Source organism: Ovis aries, chromosome 4 (assembly GCF_016772045.2).
Source record: "Ovis aries strain OAR_USU_Benz2616 breed Rambouillet chromosome 4, ARS-UI_Ramb_v3.0, whole genome shotgun sequence".
Taxonomy (NCBI): Eukaryota; Metazoa; Chordata; class Mammalia; order Artiodactyla; family Bovidae; genus Ovis; species Ovis aries.
Window position 1 is genome coordinate 87,102,870 of NC_056057.1, and position 20,822 is coordinate 87,123,691.

General features: G+C 41.0%; 1 protein-coding gene across 4 annotated transcripts in view; it reads left to right on the top strand.

Moving 5' to 3' along the window:
• Positions 1–8,174: 8,174 nt before the first annotated feature.
• The window catches only part of CPED1 (cadherin like and PC-esterase domain containing 1), a 328,494-nt gene continuing 315,846 nt past the window's right edge, over positions 8,175–20,822 (top strand). For all 4 annotated transcript variants that reach the window (XM_060414812.1, XM_012177019.4, XM_060414813.1 and 1 more), the window contains exon 1: positions 8,175–9,350. In XM_060414812.1, the coding sequence (XP_060270795.1) occupies positions 9,102–9,350 (249 nt within the window). In that variant the 5' untranslated portion in view covers positions 8,175–9,101. The remainder of the gene's footprint in view (positions 9,351–20,822) is intronic.

Here is a 20,822-nt window from a genome sequence, read left to right on the forward strand (position 1 = left end):
TTCAAGGTGGTCCATTGGTTAAGACTCTGGGCTCCCAATGTAGAGGGCCTGGGTTCCATCCCTGGAAGGGGAAACTAAAAGCCATCATGCCACCCGGTGCGACCAAAAAAACCCCAAAATATATATATATAGTCATTTTTCTGTGGCTCATTATAAATTCAGAAGCCAATGCGAGAAGTGAGCTTGAGGAATGTGTATAGCGTGTGTAGCATATTCTCATTCCTCACTTCTACTGGCCTGTTAATGACTAAGAGTAATTTTTCACAGGAAGGTGTATACTTGCTAGTCTTTAATGATGAACTATTTTAAAGCATTCGTAAGTTGAATATTGCTTGTCGAAAAAAGCAGTAACTATATTTTAATTATTTTTGCACCATTAAACCTACTCTAGTAGAGGGACCTTCCATGCTAATATGTTAAAATAAGGACAATTATAATTGGTACTAGATAACTTTAAAAAGCTATCTAGGTCAAATGGAATACAAGGGACCAGGCAGAAATATTTCTAAATAACCCGGAGTGTAAATATGAGTCAGTTCATTAGAATGGTCTTGCTAATCTTATAACTAGCCTAATAGAAGCTTTTAATGTGACCTCCCTAGTATGTTCCACTAAAATTTATCGAATTTGTATTCCTTGATGAATTTGTATATTTACCTTTAATATGACAAATAATTGTTTTCTTGAATAGTTTGAGGCATTGATTATAAAGATAATTTTTTCATGGGTTTCCAAGTGTACCAAAAGATTTTTTCACTTTTCCAATGGTTGTCATTTGTGTTTCAAAAAGGATCCCCTTATGTGTTGAAAACAAAACAAAAAATAAGCCTATATATAAGAGAAAATATGATTTAAATATAGATGTAATCTTTAGACTTTGTGTGGTATACATGTAATGAAAGAACCATACTCTGTCAAAGAACATTTCCTTCTGATAGTCACTTAGATTGGCTAAATGAATGCCAGCCTTCATTGGAGTAAGAAGACCAACCCTATCCCTCCCATCCCCCATTACACGCATCAGTCTTTCAGGGAACAAACTTAGTGCCAGCAAATTTTCAATACTTTTCATTTTCTGAAAATAAAAATGGATGGTTGAACTGTGGTTACATTTTTAAAAAGAATGGTTATCTTGAGATAATTTATCATGGTTTCCAAGGAATATTATGCTGTAAATCAGAAGCAAAGAGGAATGAAATTTCTAATTAGTGTAATTTGATTGTATGATATAACAAATGAAATTTGTTCATGTTTTATGTATTAATTGATAAAAGCTTAGGAATTCTGGCTGTATGCCAAGATGTAAGTTTATATCCAAAGGAGAGTAAAACATTGGAGAGATACAATTCATTGGTTTAAATATTTACCGTTCTACCTATGTAGAGGATGTGAATCTTAAAAGCAAACTTGGAAGGCTGAAAGGAAATGATATGCCCAAATTGCATTTGTTTGGAGGAGCAGTATAATTAATTACACATTCAAGAAATGGTTAAAATCCCAATGGAGCTACCTGTGTGATTGCCACAAGGTGCTCAGGGACTCACTGTTCTAAATGAGGTGACAGACCATTTTTGGCAGCCACGTGGAAAAATTGTGCAACAAGCCCTTCCTTTGGTAAATTTTAGTTTCCCAACCTGAGCACTGTTGGCACTTTTTACCAGACGATTCTTTGTTGTAGTGTGCTGTCATGTGCACTGTGGGATGTTTAGTACATTTCTGGCATCTACACAGATGTCAGTAGCATCTCCCCTGGGTCCACAAGTTGTGGCCACCAGAGAAATCTCCAGACAATGCCAAATGCCCCTTGGGGGACAAAATTACCCCCACTGGCTTACATGTTACCAAGATGTGAGATATTTCTTGTGGGAAAATGGCAATGATAAGGAAAAATATGTGAATTTATGATGTATAAACCTTACGAAATGGGAATTTTTTAATTACTCGCAAAAAGATGCTGATAGATGCTACAATAATAGGAAAGTGAGTTAAGTAGTTTCAGTCAGCAGTTTCTACTGTAAAGAGCTGTAAGTATACTAGTAGTTAGAAGACAGAACAGAATATGATTTAAAAACCTCATCTTGGGTACTGGTGCAAGCATATTCAAAATGCCTATGGTGACAAAAATTTGTGAAAAATAGAGTGACGGGTCAATAACTACAGAGAGCTGATGAGAGTACATCCCATTGAACATCCCATTTCAAAAGGGCACCCGCAAGTGTGGTCATATGGAATCTCCAGGAGATTTATATGCTCAGAACCACTGGTCTGGTGGACAATTTAAAATGATAAGCACTTACTCTGGAGGATGAAGTCTATCTGGACTTTTTTGTTCATCTAGGAATTTAGAGACTATAGAATGTGTCTGTTCAAACAAATGTGAATCAAGGAAAAGATAGTAGGAAAATGAAGATTTTCACTCTAGTATTTTATTTCCATGTGTAAATTGAACAAATGCTGTGCCTGAGGGAAGCCTCTTCTACCCATTAATGCAATTCCCGGATATCTGCAAACCCTGAGCTCACCATTCAGCAGCCTAGAGTGGTTTTAACTTGTAGTGGTTTTAACCACTGCAAAGGAAGAGGATTTTTTTTTTTTTAATGCACAAAAAGCCCCATAAAGTTTCAGTGGTCTTAAGATGAAATCCATAGATTTGTACGAAAAAGTGACTTCATATAATGATTAGGAGAGAGGCAATGGAACTGAGTTAAAAGGAAAAGGCCTGATGCTGGGAAAGACTGAGGGCAGGAGGAGAAGGGAGTGACAGGATAAGATGGTTGGATGGCATCATCAACTCAATGGATATGAGTTTGAGCAAATGTGGAGATAGTGAAGGACAGAGGATCCTGGAGTGCTGCAGTCCATGGTGTTGCAAAGAGTTGAACACTACTTAGCTACAGAACAACAACAAAAAAATTAAATGTTGACTGCACTAGAAATTGCAGGAAAATTGCAAGTCTGTTTTAGGATTTCTGTTCATATTCCTCCAGCATATCAAGAACCAGACCTCAGCCTAATTGCAGACTGAACTTTTGGTTTTTCATTATCATGAGCGGTAGATGTAAAGTTCTAAAGACAGGTGAAAGGACACATGATCCTAAACCTGATATAAATTAATGCTCTGTGTTTATGTGGCTCTGGGAGATAACACATGTGCAGGTGTCTCTGCACAGACCTTAAACCAGTGCAGCATTTTCCTCCACAAGGACAGTGAGGGCACTAAGGCAAGAATATGACATTGCACATAGACTTTTCTGTTCAATCTTGCATGTATTTTGCACCTCTGAGAGTAACCCCATAAACTTGACCCATGTTATTGTCCCCATGGACTGTAGCCCACCACGCTACTCTATAGGGATTCTCCAGGCAAGAATGCTAGAGTGGGCTGCCATGCCCTCCTCCAGGGGATCTTCCTAACCCAGGGATTGAACCCAGGTCCCCCACATTGCAGGCAGGTTCTTAACCATCTGAGCCACCAGGAAAGCCTGTTATTGTCCTTATTCTTCCTAAAAAACAAAAAATATTTTGCTTTGTGTGTTTACAACTAAAGATAGTGGTAATATAACAGTATATTCAGATAATCATAAATAATGGTCTTCCTAGTCTGACAGTTACCATAATATCTTCATTAATAAGTCATTTGGGGAAGGACCTTTCTGGATTCCTGTCTAAAGATGGCTAAATAAACCCTTTAACTTAGAAATTATAGCCATCCTTGATCAGAACCAAACTCCAGTTTTATCCTTAGTGCGTGCATGTATGCTTTGTCGCTTCAGTCTTGTTTGACTCTTTGCAACCCTCTGGGCTTTAGCCCACCAGGCTCCTTTGTCCATGGGAGTCTCCAGACAAGAATCCTGGAGTGTGCTGCCATGCCCTCCTCCAGGGGATCTGCCCAGCCCAGGGACTGAACCCCTGTCTCTTATGTCTCCTGAATTGGCAGGCAGGTTCTTTACCACTAGCGCCACCTGGGAAACTCTTTATCTTTAGTGGTCTCCCACTAAGACCTAAAACCTTCAGCAGTTGAAATATTTGTGACTTTTCAAGGTCAAGTTGGGAAACTGCCATTTTCCTGAAGCTTTCCTTATCACCTCTCAAAAGAGGTGAACTCCTGTAAAGCAATTGTCCTTTGATAAAAAATAATTAAAAAAAAAAGTGAACTCCTGATTATGATTCTTCATGGCACTTGACTTATCTCCACCTTAGTTGTGGCTGGGATTGTCATATGTGCACCAGCCTCTTTTCCTTTTCCTCATATTCCACCTCAGATTCAGTTAGATGGGTCCATATGAGGGGGCTCAGAGCAACAGAATGTGGGCCAAAGTATATATGCCAATTTGAAGCTTGGTCCCAAAAGACCTGTTACATAATTCTCCATGCCTTTATCATTTTTCATCTGCTAGTGTGATTCAGAGGATCTCAGTGGGTATCCAAGATTCTAGAATATGGAAAGTCACTGGGTGGAAGGACCTTTGGTACAAAGTCGCTCAGTCATGTCCGACTCTTTGCGACCCCGTGGACTGTAGCCTACCAGGCTCCTTCCTCCATGGGATTCTCCAGGCAAGAATACTGGAGTGGATTGCCATTTCCTTCTCCAGGGGATCTTCCCAACCCAGGGATCGAACCAGGGTCTCCCGCATTGCGGGCAGACGCTTTAGCCTCTGAGCCACCAGGGAAGCCCCTTAATAGAAACTGACACTGGAAAATGATATGAGTGCAAAATGAGCTTCTGTTTCCTCAAGCCACTGAGATTTCATGGTTACTTTTTACAGAAGTCACCCTATCGTGACCAATTTGCCATTGTGTTTATTTTAGTCATTTATGGTATTTATCGTATGTTTTCTGTTTTCCACATCACCTGGAATGATGTTTTACATAGTAAAGATTAAATATGTAGTTCATGATTTAAAAGCATCCTGTTACATTTGGAGCGTATGGGGCAAGTTCCATAGTTAGTATTAGAAGAGAGGTGGTAGGAGCTAGGAAGAGGTCAGACAAATCCTCTAGGGCGGAGGTACTGGAAAGTGAGTACTCAGGTGTGGCTGACAGCACCCCCAGAACTTAACTCACAGCATCACCACTAGTATGTATAGCTGGATATTACATCATAGTAGTCAGGAGCCTTCTTGAACGAGAAAGCCTTGCAGGAAGCCAAGAGGGCCCAGAATCTGAAGATTTCCTCTTCTTATCAGGATACAACAGAGAGGAAATCCATGTCAAAAATATATCCCTATGAGCACAACCTTGGAGCCTTAGGTGACCTTTGAGCTTGGTCACTGAAGTCCGTGTTTTATGACTAAGCTGACACTCAAAGAGAGAAATGACTTTGCCAAAGTTCCTGATCAGATACTGGAACCTTCTCTATTAGAGATAGCTTTATTTCTCTAGCTTACAAAATAAAACAATTTTTAAAGTAACTTTTTCAAACAACAGCTATTAAATTTAACCTCCCCCTTCACCTCCGTTTCCAAACCATATGTTTGATAGAAGAGGATCTTTTGTGTTGGAGAATTTTAAAGAGGAAGATTGCTTGTCCAACCTTGAGTTTATAGAATTCTAAAAGACCTGTCACTCTATTGGCCCAGGTTAATGCTGCTTAAATACAGGCCCTTGAATACTGAAATGATTTAGGAGAAGAGGTACTTTATGAAATTGTATGCACAAGAACATTCAATCTGAAACACTGCCAGAATCCACAGGTTCATATATGGCTTCTGTGTATTACCCTTCTACTGTTCTCACTGAACCAATTTACTCTCTGTCTTTACTGTTCCCTGTTCTGATGCTTCCAAACTCTAACACATGCTACTTCACCTTCCATCGCACCTAGGGCATCGATACCTCCCACGTGTAGCCTCCACCTTCTACTCACTCCCATCCCACACTTGCTCTCATTTTCCCAAACTAGCATTGACCACCCAACCCCACTTCACAGAATAAAGGAAAGAGGACTAATACCAAGTGCTCATGTTTGCTTTGGAGGCTTCTCCAAGAGGCCCATTATTTTATAATTATCTGTTCATGTATCTGCCACCAAAACAGATCCTAAACTCAGCCCCAGGATCAACGACCTAACAGCGTGCATTCTTCCAACACATGTGTACAGAACTCATACATTCTGTCATCTAGTCACTCCAACAACACTTCAAAGGAAGCACTAATATTATCTTCATTTCACAAAGCACTTGTTTAAAACCAGTGATAAGAGGCGGTGCCATGATTCTATCCAGATTGGGGCTACCTCAAATGTTGTCAATGGACTCCCTAGTCTATGTGTATTGTTTTTTCCACCTCTTCTTCCTACTGTTCCACTCTTAACAATCCCTTTTCTCATTTCTGCAGATACTGTTTTATTTACTGTCTCTCTCACTCCCTCAGACTCAGTGGTTAAAATGGAAAATTGGGTTTTTCAATCTGCCGGTATCATTTCTAAAACACTAATTTGCCCTCTTCTTTTTGATTCCTGTTATTTGAAGTTTAGCTGTGAAATTAACTATGCTGTTGTCTTTCACTTCTCCCAGCTCAAAGACAATATGATTTTAGCATCTGGTTTGTGCTTTCTCTCATAGCCTGTACTCAACAATTTAATGATGCCCCAAAACAACAATGTTCTTGCCTGGAGAATTCCAGGGACAGAGGAGCCTGGTGGGCTGCTGTCTGTGGGGTCGCACAGAGTCGGACATGACTGAAGTGACTTAGCAGCAGCAACAGCAAAATAACAGCAGCAAAAGAACACTTCAGGCTCCTCATACTCAGTCTTCAGACTTTTTGCCTTGATAGAAATACATGTCCGCTCCTTTTCATCTAGTGAAGAACTTGGTCTCACCTTGGATCACATCAACACAGGGACAATTCCAATTTAGAGATCTCATAACTCCTACTGTCTCTCAATTACACTGAATGTACCAAAACTATATCTTCCAACTCTGCTGTTTAGCTGTTCCCTCTTCATACTTCCTTGGCTTCTGAAAGTCGAATGCCACTTCCTTTTCCTCTGTGCCTTCATTTGTCATGGGATTGAGGATTCTGAATCTATAAATCAAGCAATATTAAACACACTGGAGGGGATATATGCAAGGGTCCGAGGTAAATCTAGCTTTAGCGTGAATGCTTGTTCTTTGAAGCTTTAAGGTGTTCAAGTATTGGTCTCAGCAAGCTAGAAGACGCCCTAATCTCTGAATCTATAATAGCGAGGCACCCGTAGGGGGCGCTCCGTCTCACAAAATATAAGTGACAGGAGCGTGCCTGAAGGGATGGGATCACTTAAGGGGTGTGGCCTCACAGGAGAACCTCAGCTCACAGGACCAAGTTTGGGTCAGAAACAGGTCACAAAAACCTATTTAGAGGAGCCATGGAAGAATGTCTGCTATGAGCCTAAGCCCGTCCTGGGTATCCAGAGAGGTGAGCAGCAGGTACTAGACAGTTTGCTTTCTCCTTGGCATGTCCTCAGCTGACTCAGCACAAGTGGATGGAGTCTGCAGACTTGCCCTGCTAAGGGTTCCTGGTGGCACTCTGTATAGCATTAGACTGAGTTGACTTCTAGACAAAACCCGCTGTGTACCCCTTTCTGCTGAGCCAAAGTTACCAATGTCAGCTACAATCCAGTCCTTGGGGGAACCCAGTGTCAGGCAATTAAAGATTCAGTTTAGTCCAGGAGAGGAATAATGATGTGATAGGAGTTGGGTTCAGAGTAGAAAAAAAGATCATAGATCATTTCCGGTGAAATCAGTGCATAAAACAGACTTCAATGTGCTGAGGTCCAGAAAGTCCCCGTGACCCTCTTATCCCCATAGCGGTGACCGCAGTTCCCTCAAGTGAAGATCCTCTCAACTCACGCACCGAGTCTGCTTTACACTTCCCCTCGACCTTTGTCATCAGTTGATGAAAGCCTACTTGTTTTTTCAGTGCTGGATTAGGGAAAAGAAATTACATAAGGGGATAGACATAAAATATATATTTAAAATTCTGCAGCTCTGGGTGATCAGCCACATTTCAGGGGGAAATGAGCAACGTTGCTTCCAGTCTGGGGAAGCCAGGCGTCTCAGATGCAGGACTCATAGAGCGCTCCGGCCGCCCCCCAACCCTCCCACCCCAGCCCGGGACCGGGGAGCCCGGGCCTTAGCCCCGCCTTCTCTCCGGCCGGGGGCTGGCTCCCCGCGGGCCGGGCTCCCCGCTCCTCCGGCTCCAGGATCCTAGCCTCGAGCGCGGCCAGCGCGCGCGTGCGGGTCTGTGTTGTCTGTGCGCGCGTGTGTCCGTGGGTGGGAGATGAATTGGAATCATACGACTGGGTGTTTCCTTCCGAGTGGTTTTAATCAGCCATCCATTAGGGGATCATGGAAACTTTTTTTTTTTCCTGACTAAAAGGATGAAAACTGAGTAAGTACAGAGAACTTTGAACTTGAAACGGAATGAAACAAATACAAGCCAAACCCTGCGGGTGATGATAACCATGCCCCTTCAGACCGTGTATTTCCTTTTTCTGTCAAAAGCCTTGAAGGCTTAGAGGAAAGTGGCAATTTAAAACGGAATGAAGGGAAAGAAACAGTTAAGAACCACGAAAGACTGAAAACGGGACTGCTTTAAAACCGGAGGAAAAGTGAGGAACTGTTAAGGCGAGTTGGCCTGCTTCCAGCTGTGCAACAGGCACTTTGGTTTAAACCTATTGCGTTCTCCGCGGCTGTTTTTAGCCTCCAGATTTACTTTAGTTAGTGTTGCTTTTCTTTTCCTGTGAAGCTTTTACTGAGTTTAAGGATGTTGTGAAAAATAAGACATTACCAGAAGCAACAGTTTGGCAGCCTAGGGTACGCTCAGGTTCTTAGTTACAACTATTATTATTTTGATGTCTTTTTTTTTTTTTTTTTCAAAGTCAGGCCGGCCACTTTTTACTGTCCTCCATGGAAGGGCTCTTACTAACCGCCTCAGGCTTTTGGGATCTATGATTCTTTGGCAGGACGCTTCGGAAAGTTTTTAAGTGGAGATGGCGCTATCTTGATGTGATTTAAAGTTGTGGAAAAAGAAGACAGTTTGGTTTTTTTCATGCTGACAAAAAATAGCTGCTATGACTTTTTCGGCAACGTGGACAGGGGCCAAGTGAAGTGAAACTGGTCATGATCTGTCGTCTAATGTTCCTCTGTCGTCGGCGATTTTGCTCCCGGCCCTTCTTGGTGGGCTTGGTGGTGGCAATCTGTCTCTTCTACCAGACTCTGACACTCTGGGGGACAAAGAAGCTTGCAGCTGCTGGCCCCGGGGCTGCCCCAAACACACCCACCAAAACCCAAGCAAGCAGATGCACCAAAGGACTCTTCCTGGACAAGCAGTGCTTCCTTCTCTCTGACAATGCACAGGAGATTGGAAAGGTAAGGCTGGACATAAGCTTAGCCCTGACATTTTCAGCAAAGATAGCAGTCTGCTTCTCTCTGTTCCTTCTGTAAGACTAAAATTAACTTCCATGAGGTCTGAAAAGGATCCAGAGTATACACAGCCCAGAGAGTGACCTTATGACAGCGAAACACATGCTAGCTTCAGCTTCTTTTTTTACTTCCGGAGAGTCCTGGTCATTATTTTCTTTCTCAGAATTTCACTTTGTTTCAGCTAAATGAATTAGACCATTTGGAGAGGATGGGGGTGATGTGAATTCTTTCTTAAAATTGGGGTTCTAAGAGATTTGAAGATTTACAGTTTGGGAACATAAATCAAAGATTCATAAAACTTGGCAAACATTGACTGTCTCTTTTCTCAAGGTAGTCTGTATGAATGGCTGGACCATCCTAGACTCCAAGTTACTCCAAAATTACATTTTCTAATTGGTTATGTCTATTTTATTGCTGAGCACATTTCTATAGCAATATATTTATTTCTGAAGCATTTAAAAATAGCGGAATAGGTTTCTTCAAAAGAATTGACACAGTGCATTTTATTGCTTATAAAATTAGGAAAATGCAGATTATTTTTTATTTATGCTATCCTAATTAACTTTACTAATCTTACTTGTTAAGTGTTGAATAAAATACAAGGCACAAGGAAATACACAGAGTTTTTCTTTTACTATACCACTCTGTGCCTGTTAGTAAAATGAAAACAAACCAGCCTAAAACAGAAAAACAGGCACAAATATTCATGATAACAAAATCACTGATTTCTATGCTACAGCAGGTAGTGCAGTAAGATAATTTATGTAAGCAATAGCTTACATTTGTAGAACTAGGTAGATTCTATGATCATGGTTATTGTTTGGAGCAGAATTTCTTGTCAAATTTCAACTTACTGCTACCATCATTGCTAACACCATACTATCTTGATTTAAAAGCTTTCACACTAAAAAGAATTTTGAAAATTAAAAAGAGAAGATGTTGTTGACAAAAAATTAAAAAACCTTTCACATATTTCATTTCAGACGTATAACTCTTTAAGTTTGGTAATGTGGGCATGATGACACTCAGGGCAGTTTAGGCAAGTATCATGACATGGTCCATTCACCTAGTCCCTACTGCAGTGCTGATTCTCTAAATAAAAGTAAATTCAAAGCTCTAATAACAGTTTGTGAAACCCCAGCTGAAAGAACTAAATGAAATGCAAGATAATATCAGATTTGAACAAAGAAAATTTGAAAACGTTTGAGTGACTTTATCAGTAGCGTCAAGAAATATCTTGACCAAGAAATATGACCAAAAAAGCAAATAATGAAACTAGGAACACATCTAGATGAAACTTCAATGGCAAGTGTGAATCAAATATTAAATTCTCTAAAGTAATTGAGGAATTTGTGTTTTTTATTAATTTATATAATCATTAACCCTTATTTGTGGTTTTAACACATCAAATTCATGATGGGTATAAACTTTGACTTTGAAAGTCACTTTTTTGTTTGTTTCCAATGAGTGTAATTTCTTTAAAAATATTTGAGATGGTTTTGCTCTTTAAGTACTTAAATTTTTTGCTAAGAATTTGGATAAAAAGTTTTTTACTCATTAATTTACAGCCTTTCTTACTCACTACTTGACTTTACAATGGACTCCTGCTGTTGCCTGTAACTTAGGCATATGTTAACTGTTATTTGTAGGTTGTCACAGAAAATTCCATTTTAGCTTTGGACCTTCTGCCACTTATAAACCATCTGAAACTTATTGGCTGCTGGTGTAAAACATTCACTCTAGAATGTTCTTCACTAAAAATGCCTAACACATGATGCTTTTTTTTCCACAGTCTTAAATATTTTAACTATAAGCAAGATTCTGAAATCACAGTTGCAGTTCAGAAGCTCAATAGATATGAAAACTGAATTTCCAAACATTCACTGTGTACCTCTATTTTCAGCTTTACTTGGGCCAACCATTGGTTTAGAGCCAGAAAGTGTCATGTGGAGGTTGGTTAAATATAAATGAGTTCTCCTTGCAATATATGTTCGAGAAAAGAATCACAAATCCCTTTCTGAAGATTAACTATTCTATCAGATAGCTAAAATGAAGAAAGAAATGTCTTTGGAGTCTGTACATAGATCCTTCTCTAAAACAGCTACTTAAAAAGCTCATTAAAAAGATAACTGATGAAAAGCTACCTAGATTTTCCCACAAGACCTAAAATATAGCTCTTTAGGCATTATTTAGAAGAAGCATTTTTTCTAGCTATAAATTTGGGGGTTTGTTGTTTTATTGTCAAACCAAAATATTCATGTTACTAGGGCTTTCCCTTACTTGACTCCATCCATCCTTAGGTGATTATTAAAGTTACCTAAAACATCTGGCTTTGACCTAAGGTTCACAGATTCCAGAAAGTATTTGGAGGCATAAGATGTCTGCCAAACCCAAGCATTTTATGCAAAGAATTATATGTACATGTATGTGTGGTTGTCTATGTGGGAGAAACAAGGATCCTCTTCAGATATTCAGACCTAAAGAAATACTAGGAAATAAGAAATGCTTAAGAAGCAGTACATTTAAACTTTAAACTGCATTTAAACTGCCCCTTCCAAAAGTGTAAGTTGGGTCTGAGTTTATAAATCTGAAAAAGGAAAAAAAAAAAATTCTGAAAGAATCCACTTGAGAACATTTGTAAAAAGTGTTTCAATGAACGCTGTAGTGTCTGCAGGCATAAACAGTCTAAAACCAAAGTATACTCACAGAGTACTTCTCGAATCATAGTTTTCATACTTTCATGAATAAGCAATAAGTATTTCCCAGTCGATTTGGTTGCAGTTGTTTCTCAGAGAGAAACTTTTGTGCTTTATCTGCCAAGTAATAGAAGGTTCTATAGTAGCAAATATTTAAAGGTGAGTGACTGTGCTCTTTACACCTTTCTAACTGGGATCTGGTTCAATGTCTAAAACTGTTTTTGGTACAGATTGAGATCATGATATATAGAATATGCCAACTTTCCATAGTGAGGAAATGCTCTTCTGGCCAAATTTTTATTCTTTTTTCCATTTGAGCTTCCAAAGAGCCTTGCTAAGCAGATGTACTTGTGTCATTTCTTCTGGGTTTTCTCTCAACATTCATTGCTTGTGCTGTTTCTTAAAATTATTTCAATGTAATGCATAAACTGAAGACAGTTTCAGTTATCTTCACTGAAATAGGTCCCTCAATGGATTTCTTTATTTTCCTGGAATCTAATACTTCAATATCTCATAATATAGGGAGCACATTAAGTTATAAACAGACACAATGGAAGAAAATCTCCTTGGTATCTGCTCCTTTAATGGAAACTTAGCTCTTTGGGGAATACATTTGTACTCACCATAGCCATGTGTTTCTGATTATCTCTTGTTGATTCTACACAAGGAGACTGACTTATTTCTCTGTTGCTCGACTCTTCGTTCTCCATTTCTTCTTTACTCTTTCTGTAGCTACTGTTCCCTACAACACTAGTGTCCTAGTGTCCAACCATAAACCAATGTAAATGAATGTTTTCACTGTAAATACTTTTTTAATCTGCTTGTGTTCCTCATAATACATAATATGTTTAACATCGGAAAATTTCTAAAAACCTCTTGTATAACCCAGAAACAGAGCCCATGGCAAACACTTAGAAACTAACAGTTTATCAGTTGGTACAATCCCAGGGACATGAGAGGTGGGGAAATAAAGGAAGAAGGAGAGCAAACACAAGTGGGTGAATTCTCGGGAGATTTCCAGAGAGGCCATTTTAAACTATTACATCCCAGAACAGGCACCGGGGGCAAAGGGTAGGAAGGACAAGCAATTTATCTGTCTCTCTAGTTTTCTTTCTTCTGTGTTTCGTTTGTTAGAATTGGTCCCATGCTACTTCTAAGTAGTGTTGCCTTGACTCTCTGGGCGGCCATGGGTTGGGGGGGTGGTCAAGGCTTCAGCGAGTGCAGTGCCACCAGGGAAAAATTGGAGTGGTCCCCCTCCCTTTCACGGAGAAGGCGATGGCACCCCACTCAAGTACTCTTGCCTGGAAAATCCCATGGACGGAGAAGCCTGGTAGGCTGCAGTCCATGGGGTCGTGAAGAGTCGGATATGACTGAGCGACTTCACTTTCACATTTCACTTTCATGCATTGGAGAAGGAAATGGCAACCCACTCCAGTGTTCTTGCCTGCAGAATCCCAGGGACAGGGGAGCCTGGTGGGCTGCCATCAATGGGGTCGCACAGAGTTGGACACGACTGAAGTGACTTAGCAGCAGCAGCAGCCTCCCTTTCAATCTGTACTGTGCACAGGAGTTTCCAGGTCTGTGATGGCCACAGTGGTGAAGTGTCCCACAGCTTTATAGTCACAACAATGGCACATGAAATGGCCACTGGAAGGGTACGTGAGGCAGGGTGATCTAGTGTCTGCTCCAATATTTGTGCTAATTTTGCTTTTTGAAATTACACAGAATATCTAAATATGTACCCACTCTTGGGAAATGACATCACTTTCTTTAAATGAGATGATTGTAACTATTTCACTAAGAACTCTCCTCTCCCACTGGGTGGGGAGGGGGGGGAACAAACCTTTCTTTAGCTTTTCTCCTTCTTATCCCTTTCATTCATTCATTCACTTATTCATTCATTTACTTTATTATTCATTTAGTAAATTTTGTTGGGCAGTTTATATGTGCCAGACACTGTGCCAGGTACTGGTGATACAGAATTAGTGAGTTGATCAATAAGTTCATTTGGGTCTTCCCATAAGATGTAATGGAAAAACCCAAATGAACTTTTAGCCAACCCAATATAAGGCACTGTGAGACAGACAAGTAAAGAAATAGAATGTTAGGAAACCCATAACTTTAAGACAATATTTTGAAAGATGAGAGGGAAGTATAAAGGGTAGAGAAAGAAAAAACACTGCATGTGCAAAGAAGAAATTAGCCTGTGTGTGTGTGTGTGTGTGTGTGTGTGTGTGTGTGTGTGTGTGTGTGTGTGTAATGTGTTAAGGGAAGCAGAGCAAGAAGGCAAATTGATGAGGGAGAGAGTTCAGCAGGGTCTAGATGTCTAGATGTTGGAAATGAGGGTATGATACGGACTCTAGATTCTCTCCTGAAGGTAGCAGGGAACCCCCAAAGAATGAAAAGCAAAATGTGGCATGATTAGATTTATGTGTAGAGAGACTACTCCAGACTGAACTGAAGGCAGGCAGACCAACTGGGACGCTGCCTCAGAGAGGAGAGTCACGCAATCGCAAGCCAAGGCATCCCAAAGGTCGCCAAGAAACCGCCAGATGCTTGGAAGAGGCCAGGAAGGATTCCTCTGCAGCCTTCAAGGGGGTGGGGCGCGGTGCTGCTAACACCTAGGTTTCTGATTTCTAGCCTCCAGAATTGTGAGGCAGTACTGGCTGGATGGCATCACGAACTCGATGGACGTGAGTCTGAGTGAACTCCGGGAGATGGTGATGGACAGGGAGGCCTGGCGTGCTGCGATTCATGGGGTCACAAAGAGTCGGACACGACTGAGCGACTGAACTGAGTGACTGAACTGACCGTTCTTTTGCTTTAAGCCACTCAGTGTGTAGTACTTTGAAAAGGCAGTCCTGGGAAACTGATAAAATGGGGGAGGCAGAATGGGTTCAGCCCATGAGCTCTCAAGTTGAATCAGTAGCACTCATTACCTTGCTCCCTTGGGAACATTTCTTGACCTCTTCAGTGTTTTGTTTCCTACCCTGAAAATGTATATATTATCACCCGTCTTACAAGGCTAACATGAGGCTTAAATGAGAGAAAACGTGAAGTGCTTGAGGTATCTGGCAAGTAGGAAGTACTCAGTTAGTGTTAACTATCAGAATAATTATTATTGAATCTTCTTAAGGATTTACCCATCTCTGTAGTTTCTATAGACCCTGACATTTGGCCTTCCCAAAGTAGGTGAGCAAAGTTATTGCTGTAATGAACATAAGGACCTGGGTAAGGATAGTCTGAGAGGAAAGCCTTGTCGAGTTTCTCTCCCTCTTCTCCAGCCTCTCAGCTATTGCCTTTTCACAGTAGAATGAGCCTTCAGAATCAAGAGGAAACCTAGGGAGGCTGATATGTCACTCAAGAGTCAGGCCTGCTTATCTCTAAGCAAGGTCTGCAGTTTGAGCTGAATGTTTTGTTTTGTTTTTTTTTAAAGTTTACAAGGCTAGCATTAACCACATGTTAGAGCTAAGGATGTAGAGAGATGAGTTGGGTGTAGAGTAGGGGGAAGCAGTTAAGATTTTGACCCTGAATAAATATATATTTGTTTACTGTCTGTCTCCCTGCATAGAATATAAGTTCCTTAAGAGCAAGGGCTTTATTTGACTGGTCTATTGCTACATCCTGGGTGCCAAAACAGTATCTGACATGTAATATGCACTGAATAAATATGTAGTCAATGAATGAATAAATAAATGAATCATGAGTTGGAGGGTCAGAGACAGTCCTCATTAAAGCAGAGGCTAGGAAATGAGAGGAAGTCCTCCTCTTTCTTTTTTCCTTTGCGGAACTCTCAGGTCCTCCACTCCGTCTTTTTTCTGTACCAGTATCTCTTGAAGTCCTTTCTGTACTATTTCTTGCACTTTCGCCTGGTGTAATGATCTTGCCATTTTGCTAATTGAATTTGCTTCATCAGTTATCACCTGTCTCTCTTGCTCTTTTCAGCTCCTTTGTCTCTTTGGGATTCTTCTCCTGTAAATAAACATCCTTGAGTATCTCAGTCGGTCAGTCAGTCAGTTCAGTCACTCAGTCATGTCTGACTCTTCGTGATCCCGTGGCCTGCAGCATGCCAGGCTTTTCTGTCCATTATCAACTCCCAGAGCTTGCTCAAACTCATGTCCATCACGTTAGTGATGCCATATCCAACCATCTCATCCTCTGTTGTCCCCTTGTCCTCCTGCCTTCAATCTTTCCCAAGCATCAGGGTGTTTCCAATGAGTCAGTTCTTCGCATCACGTCGCCAAAGGATTGGACTTTCAGCTTCAGCATCAGTCCTTCCAATAAATATTCAGGACTGATTTCCTTTAGAATTGATTGATTTGATCTCCTTGCAGTCCAAGGGACCCTCAAGAGTCTTCTCCAATGCCACGGTTCAAAAGCATCAAAAGTATCTATCATAAGTTAAAAAGAGAAATGTTAGCAACCTGTATGTTTGCTAATACCCAACCCTCTTCACTTCTCTGTCACCATCATTTCACCTCTTTGTCTCAAGCAATTTCCATTTTTTAACAGATTGATTTTTTCCAAAATTGAGCTTTTTCTTTTACTTGTTTTTATATTTTAAATAGATTTGGATGTAAATATTCTAAAATCGCGCTGATGGCATCTAAATAGAGAGGCCTATGTATTAGAGGCTCTCAGGAGATGTTGTCAGCATACTAACAGGTATGTGATTTTCCTAGAATTGGTTGGGCTAGTGATGAGCATTTAATGTTTGTGGATTTCTCTGAGATAGTTGATTAGAGCTATGTCAAATTTTTACAATGAAATTTTAAAAATTGTTCATACTGAGAGGATTTTATGCAATTGTGAATTTTGCGTATGTTAGACAAACTTTGGAGAAGGAAATGGCAACCCACTCCAGTGTTCTTGCCTGGAGAATCCCAGGGACGGGGGAGCCTGGTGAGCTGCTGTCTATGGGGTTGCACCGAGTCAGACACAACTGAAGTAACTTAGCAGTAGCAGTAGCAGACAAACTTTACTGAAGTCTTGATGAAGCTTATATTTAAGCATGTTTGTTAAATTTCATTTGAATCAAGGAATTAATCAGTTTACAGGTGTCATTCTCTCTTGTTTTTTCACAATAGCAGCAATAGCCTCTGCCTCTTTCTCCCTGTAAGCAATTCTGTTTCTTGTTCCAATGGAATTGGAAAATCACATAAGCTTAAACCCTCTGAAATGGAAACCTCTGGGATACACTGACATTATAAAAAGTGCTTCATATGATCAACTTTGAGTCTGTGGCCTTTGGGGTGAAAGGAATGTTTTGGTTTTATTTTTCCCTTTGGTTTCCTTTGGATATTTTTTCTAGGGAGCCATTCTCACCAAAAGGATGAGCTCATGTTCTAAAATAGAAATTATGTTCTGTAACAGAAACTATACCAAAGTTGGCAATCTGCAAGGTAAAAGTCCTCTGTCAACTTTTGTACTTTAGAGAGATGGGTTCAACAAGCAAAACAAAACATCCTGGTTATCTGACACAGGGTTAAAAAAGGAACATAATGATATAGGATGTATTAAGATTTTGTTATAGATAAGGATATTAATGAAAAAAATTGTTAAACTTTCAATTAAATTCACTAACAGAGGCTATGGGTACTTAAGAGATGAACCAAAGTAATAATTAAAAAAGCACGTAGACTTGAGGGTACAGAATGGGCCCTATCAGTGTGCTCTGAAATAAAACTACATTTGATTTTGCTAATCCTTACTTGAGGACTCTGAATAGGAACCCCCACCAGTCTGTTTATACTGCCACCCAGTCAGAAGAACTCTCTAAGGGGGAGACTCAGAGACTCAATATTTCTGGGGAGAACAGGCCTGACTATCCTCAGCAAGGCTTCTAACCCCATACCTGTTTAGTATTTGAATAAGCAGTCTATTAGAGCATCAGGATGTTGTGGAACGAGCATGGGCTTTCCTCCACATTGGTTCAAATTCCAGCTGTGTCATTTACTAGCTATCACACACAGACACATTTTACCTAGATTTTAAACTCTCAATTTTGTCATTGGGAAAATGAGGCTAACTAAACCTTACTGATGAAAACTGAATACATGTTTGAAAACAGCAAGCATGGTGGCTAATCAGAGTTGGCATTCGTGGAAGCTGTGTCTAAGCTCTGACCTCAAAAATAAGCACTTTAAATTTATTTGTTTCATATATATAGTACATATGTTTGATCCTCACCCTGTGTTCTTTCTCCATTATATCTGTTTGCTGCTAAGTCACTTCAGTCGTGTCCAACTCTGTGTGACCCCATAGACAGCAGCCCACCAAGCTCCGCCGTCCCTGGGATTCTCCAGGCAAGAATGCTGGAGTGGGTTGCCATGTCCTTATATCTGCTTAGGCAAATGTTTAAAGCAGCATGTTGTATGCTAACTGTCTGTCCCTTTTCTCTTCTGACACTCTCAGCGCAGTCAAATGCAGACACATTCCCCTGGTTTTCCAGGATTCTGCCCAATACTGCCTTCTTCTCCCACTCAAGAAAGTGATGGCTTGCAAACAGTGGGGATGCAGCTCATGTCCCCTGGTTTACAAAGTGTAAATTATTTATACATTTTGACATTTTAATTCTTTTTATAACCAATTTCCTAGAACATACTTCACATCTGATCTTGACAAAAAGAAACTGTTATCTGCTGTCCAAGTGTATTATGACTATGACTAAGACAAGGATCTGGGGAAGAGCAGCACTTCAGGCTGGGAGAATCAGGCAGGGGAAAAAGCCTGATGACAATCCAGGGGAAGAAAGGAGAATTTATTTGAATGGTAATGTTGCTCCAGGATCCTGGTGTTTCTTGTTTGTTTTGACATAAGAAAAAATAGATGGTTTGGGCTGGTAGTGCAGATTTCTGGAAACCTCCTGAACAACTGTTAAAGGTCTGTGTATCTGAGGCAAATCATGCTTTCCCCCCCGCCTCCCCCCACCGTATCCAGGTGAAAGAGGATACACGGAGATGGGAACCCAGTGTGAGCGTCGCTAACTTATGACTCTGCGACCCCATGGACTGTAGCCCGCCAGGTCCCTCTGTCCATGGGATTTCCCAGGCAAGAATACTCAAGTGGGTTGCCATTTCTTCCTACAGGGAATCTTTCTGACCCAGGGTTTGAAGCAGGGTCTCCTGCATTGGCAAGCAGATTCTTTACCCCTGAGCCACCAGGGAAGCCCAGGGACCCAGTACCTAATGCTGAAAAGTTAAGTGACCTTGGATAACTGACTTTTGGGGGTTTCATTTTCCTGGACTGTGGCTTCCAGATGGAAATGCCTGTTACACAGATGTTACCTGATCAAATTAGGCAGAATGCTTTGGAAAACACTGAGATTATCAAAGGCAGGGGAATAAACATCATATTTGTTAAATGATAAACTGAAGCATGGGGCTTCTGCAGTGGCTCAGCGGTAAAGAATCTGCCTGCAGTGCAGGAGATGGAGACTCTGGTTCGATCCCTGGGTCAGGAAGATCCCCTGGGGGCAGGCATGGCAACCCACTTCAGTATTCTTGCCTGGAGAATCCCATGGACAGAGGAGCCTAGCAGGCTACATAGCCCACGGTGTCACAAAGAGTCAGACACGACTGAAGTGATTAGCAGGCATGCATGCACACTGAAGCATAGTGAAAATTTTAGAGTCTGAGCAAAACTTAATTCCAACTGGGCAGTGCCAAACCGGAAGTGGTTAGGAGCGCTTGGAGGGAAAAGGTGCAGGAGAAACTACTACGGAGAGAGAGAAACTACTACAGAGAGTGAGAAACTACTACGGAGAAAATGTAGAAGCAGAGCAAGGACGTTGTTGATTGGCTGTAGCTTAAAACCTTCTTTGCTGCTTGTGACTGGTCGTCCTTAAGTGTCAGTTTCAAAACCTCCACTTTGATCTGCTCATATAGACCGCCAAGGCATTAGAGTCACCTCCGTCTCATGGTCTCATTGTTCAATTAATTTCAGTTCAGTCGCTCAGTCGTGTCCGACTCTTTGCGACCCCATGAATCGCAGAACGCCAGGCCTCCCTGTCCATCACCATCTCCCGGAGTTCACTCAGACTCACGTCCATCGAGTCAGTGATGCCATCCAGCCATCTCATCCTCTGTCGTCCAATTAATTTAACACATCCCAAAGTATGACGTCATGGAAATATTTTCATTGCATTTGGCGCGTCTTGAGGGAAAAGAATGCACGTATATGCAACATAACCGTGAATACCAGGAATAGTCCTTTTTTCATTAGAAAGTTATAAGTATTGTGTGCTCTACAAATGTCAGGTTATACAGTTATGTTTCAGAATGCCACTAGAAGTCTAGAATTGCTCTGTCATAATTGGCGGCTAAGACAATAAAGAATCTGCCTGCAGTGCAGGAGACCTGGGTTGGATACATGGATTGGAAGATCCCCTGGAGGAAGTGATGGCAACCCACTCCAGTATTCTTGCCTGGAGAATCCCCATGGACAGAGGAGCCTGGTGGGCTACAGTCCATGGGGTCGCAAAGAGTTGGATTGAGCAACTAAGCACAATTGAGTTTCACTGTTTCTTTAACAAGCAATAGGAAGTATACTGGTATTCCAATAGTCTCAGCCCTAAGTCTGGTTCTTCCCTGGTGGAAAATCTAGCATGAATTTAGCCAAACTGCACAGATGCGTCAGGCAAAATGGAACAGGAAATTAACTTTTCTGTAGCACTGCAGGACTTGCCTGACCTTTGCAAAGTATCAGCCAGAAAGTTGACTTT